The following is a 3,901-nucleotide window of genomic DNA, read 5'->3' as shown; positions in this document are numbered from 1 at the left end:
CCAGTAGTTTGAGGTTGTAGTGAGCTATGATGATGCCATAGCACTCTAGCCTAGGAGACAGAGCAAGACCCTGTCTCCAAAACAAAACAACAAAACTATTCTAAAATAAAAATTTTACTTAAAAAGAGAGAGATCTAAGGAACATAACCACCAGGTGAAATACACAGATCCCAGATTATACAAACTAACACAAAAATGTCCTTTTGGGAACTATTAGAAAAATTTACATAACAGAGTATTAGGTGATATCGTAATTATTATTAAAGGTTTCTTTCCCTAAGTAAGGTTCCTTTCAATACGTAGAGAAATGTTAGTTTTAAAAGATGTATACTGGAAAAAAATTTTTTTTAAGAGACAAGGTCTTGCTACGTCGCCGAGGCTGGAGTGTAGATGCCATGTGCAGCCCAGGTCATAGCTCACTGCAGCCTCAAACTCCTGGGCTCAAAGCGATCCTTCCACCTCAGCCTCCTGAGTAGCTGGAACTACAGGAAGATGCCATGCATGGCTTGAAAAAAGAATTTCTATTTGCTCTCAGAATAAATTCCAAACTCCTTCCATCCACTTCCCATCAATCTAAGCCGCTGTAAGCTCTGGTGTCACCAACCTCTCTAACCTATTTTTGTGCCATTCTCCACTTCACTACCACAATCCTGCCACGCCAACCTTCCTTCTGGCTCATGCCTGCTTTACGGCCTTTGCCCATGCTGCACCTCCGCTAGAATGTCCTTCCCATGATGGCCAAAACTTAAGTAGCCCCCATCTGTTGCGCTCTCTCATCACCCTACTTATTTCCTTCTGAGCAGCATCTTTCTTGTTTGCTTGCTCTCTGTCTCCCCTTACTGGAACGTAAGCTCCTTGAGAGCAAAGACCCTTTCCCAATTTGTTCACCACCTCCCAGCATTTACAATAGTAGCTCGCGTATACAGTACATGCCTAATAAACATCTGTCCAGTGAGCAATTCAGTAGGTCCTAAGATCATAACAACTGCGAGAGCCGTAAGCCACAAATTCCAAGTCATCTCTACTTCTCTTAATTAAAACATTAAAGTGTGTATGTGTGTGTGTTTTTTTAAAGACAGAGTCTAGCTCTGTCATCCCAGCTACAGTGCAGTGGCGTCATCATAGCTCACTGCAACCTCCAACTGCTGGGCTCAAGCGATCCTTTTGCTTCATCCGTCGGAGTAGCGGGGACTACAGGTGCATGCCACCACGCCAGGCTAATTTTTCTATTTTTAGTAGAGATGGGGTCTCGCTCTTGTTCAGCCTGGTCTGGAGCTCCCAACCTCAAGCAATCCTCCCACCTCGGCCTCCCAGAGTGCTATGATTGCAGATGTGAAAAAAATGTTTTTAAAAAAGCAATTTACAAACTTTTTGACCTCCAAGTGGCTTCAATCCATTCTCTTGTTTATGATCTTATCTCTAAGCAGGAGGAAGGGCAGACACGCAGAACGGTTCGTGGGCTTGAGTTCCAGACCTGTCTCAAGGTAGCTGTGGCCTGGACAACGTGTGAACGGTGGTGGCACAGACATCGCGAAGGTCTGCTTTTACGGCTGAGGGACTGCCTCATACATTCCTTTCTCAACTCACTTATCTCATCCCAGTCCATCAGGCATCTGGGCAACCGGAACTACACTTACCAATAGCAAATTCCACCAGGGTCTCATTCTCCTCCGACAGTGAATCGAGAAATAAATCCAGGACTTGCAGCTGCCGCAGATACTGGTAATTGCTGGGGTCATAGGCGAAGTTCGCGAGGTTGGCAAGGACTTGCTCCTTGGCGTCTGCAACGGGAAAGCGGCACTAGAGCCAGGTCCGGGGCGGCAGTCGCGGCCAGACCCAGCCCGGTCCCTCGGCCCCCACCGCGCGGCTCTCACCTTGGCTCTCTGTCTCCTGGAATTCCGTGACCAGCGCCTGCAGGTATCCCAGGCGCCCGACGTGGGGGTCTACTTTCGGCTTCTGGGCCATGATCCGGGCGTTGGAGGATCCGGGGGACGGGCGGGAGAGTGGGAAAAGCGAGGCCGGAAAGCTAGGCGAGAACTTCACCCAGGCCGGGCAGGGCGGACGGGGGCGGCAAATGGGGGCCTTTTCTGGGTTCAGACTCTGCAGAAATTGCAGCTGGAAATGGGATGTGAAAAAGGGGGGTGGTGTCTCAGGACCGTGTAAGAACTGGGTTTGAAAAGCGAAATAGATACGCGGGAGACAGCACGCGTAATCAGCCACTCGCAGCCGGAGGACACGGTAGCGACCGCAATGCCCCTACTCCCGGGATGGGTTCCGGGCTTCCGGCGGAAGCCTCGCTAGCCCCGCCCCCAGAGGGCGGAAGGTACGAGACCGAGCAGGCGAGGGGCGGGGTCATCGCTGAGCTCTTTGGTGCGCGTGCGCGGCGCGCCATCCGCCCTACGCCTGGGGCCTAGGGGAGCTGCTCTACTGAGGCCACTGCGGGAATGGGTATGCCGGGAGGGGTAACTCTGGGGCCCTTAGGAGCACAGGGGAATCGGAGGGCGCCCGTGTCGGGGAACGTCGAGGCAGAAGAACCTTCAGCATCTCCACACCTGGCGGGGTGCAGCCCAGCCTCCTCCACCAGGGACGTCCCTTTGGAGCGCGGGTGTCAGCAACCTGCTTCCCACATCAGTCCTTTGCCCCTATGGTTGAGTGTGCTTTTCCAAAAAGCCTGGCGACCCCAACCCTCTCCCCCTCACCTCAACCCCCCGCAGCTGCGTGTGTCACCTCTGGACAGAAATCAAGGGAACTGTGTAAGGTCCTAAGGCTTTTTGTCAGCCAGGTGGACAGAGAGCGCCCCGGGCAGCACCGACCAGCCCTAGAAGGAGCCCTGGATGCTTGGAGCTTGGATGTGCCGCTCTGGCAGCTTTCTGGGTTGTGGAGCCTTAGATGCTTAAGTCCCTTGGCTGATTCTTTCTCGGGCCTTCTCAGGAAGGTGGTGTGTGACTGAGACCTCGTGGTCACAGGGAACAGACGACCAGGAAGGGAGGTGGCATTGCCACACTTCCACTGCGCTTGAAAATGTGGGGCTTAGGCTGTGAGCTTCCTGAGGGTGTGAACGTTGTCAGAATCAAAACGGAGTCAAGTGTTTAAAAAACCCTGACAAATAGTGCCAGGTGGCCTACATCTGTAGTCCCAGCTACTCAGAAGGCTGAGGAACAGAATGGCTTGAGCCCCGAGTTTGAGCGTACAGTGCAGCAGGATCGCGCCTGTGAATAGCCACTGTACTCCAGCCTGGGCAATATAGCACGACCCCCTCTCTAAAAATAAAAAGAGGCCGGTGTGGTGGGGGGTGCACCTGTAGTCCCAGCTACTGGGGAGGCTGAGGCAGGAGGATCGCTTGAGCCCAGGAGTTTGAGGTTGCTGTGAGCTATGATTACACCACTGTACTCTGGCCTGGGCAACAGAGTGAGACCCTGTCTGAAAAAAAAAGAAAAAGAAAAAACTATCACAAAAGATTCTGCAAAAAACCACAACCTTGCACAAAAGACCATTGCAACCTTACACAAAAAATACTTCTGGAAGGACATCTGCCCAGCCTGTCCAACCTCAGACTAGAGTCACCCTTATTAATCCTTGTAGCCAAGGTTAATTATCACAAAACAATTATGTAATTCTCATTTTTCTTTTAAGAACCTCGTCTTCCTTTACATCCCTGAATATGCACATGGTTTACTGTGGCATGTGTATTCTCATGGCACTGCCCTATTGCCAGATAAATATTTTAGAGAGCCTCTGTTATTTAGGTTGACAAGAGCAAGGACTGTCCTTCGGCCCTGGGCCTGGATAACGGCAGAATGACCACCACACTCCAGCCTGCTGCAGCCCCATTAAAAGCAGCCCCCACCTCTGAGGTTTCAGGTCCCTGTGGTCAGCCCCTGCCCTATGCACACCTCTGCGG

General features: G+C 51.7%; 2 protein-coding genes across 4 annotated transcripts in view; both read right to left on the bottom strand.

The window, feature by feature from the left end:
* ARMC7 (armadillo repeat containing 7) overlaps positions 1-1,982 on the bottom strand; it is a 29,195-nt gene extending 27,213 nt beyond the window's left edge. For both annotated transcript variants that reach the window (XM_012662349.1, XM_012662350.1), the window contains exons 1-2: positions 1,875-1,982; positions 1,638-1,781 (exon numbers count right to left, since the gene is read on the bottom strand). In XM_012662349.1, the coding sequence (XP_012517803.1) occupies positions 1,638-1,781; positions 1,875-1,965 (235 nt within the window). In that variant the 5' untranslated portion in view covers positions 1,966-1,982. The remainder of the gene's footprint in view (positions 1-1,637; positions 1,782-1,874) is intronic.
* Positions 1,983-2,054: 72 nt separating this feature from the next.
* SLC16A5 (solute carrier family 16 (monocarboxylate transporter), member 5) overlaps positions 2,055-3,901 on the bottom strand; it is a 16,051-nt gene continuing 14,204 nt past the window's right edge. The window contains exon 7 of one of the 2 annotated variants that reach the window (XM_012662344.1): positions 2,055-2,115. The gene's annotated coding sequence lies outside the window, so the exon portion shown is untranslated. Of the gene's footprint in view, positions 2,116-3,391; positions 3,421-3,901 lie in introns of those variants that run through there. The other variant, XM_012662342.1, reaches the window with a different exon arrangement.

The sequence above is a fragment of the Propithecus coquereli genome, unplaced genomic scaffold, assembly GCF_000956105.1.
Source record: "Propithecus coquereli isolate 6110/MARCELLA unplaced genomic scaffold, Pcoq_1.0 Scaffold76, whole genome shotgun sequence".
Lineage (NCBI taxonomy): Eukaryota > Metazoa > Chordata > Mammalia > Primates > Indriidae > Propithecus > Propithecus coquereli.
Note: the sequence above shows the minus strand (reverse complement) of the source record. Positions and strands in the feature narration are given on the sequence as shown.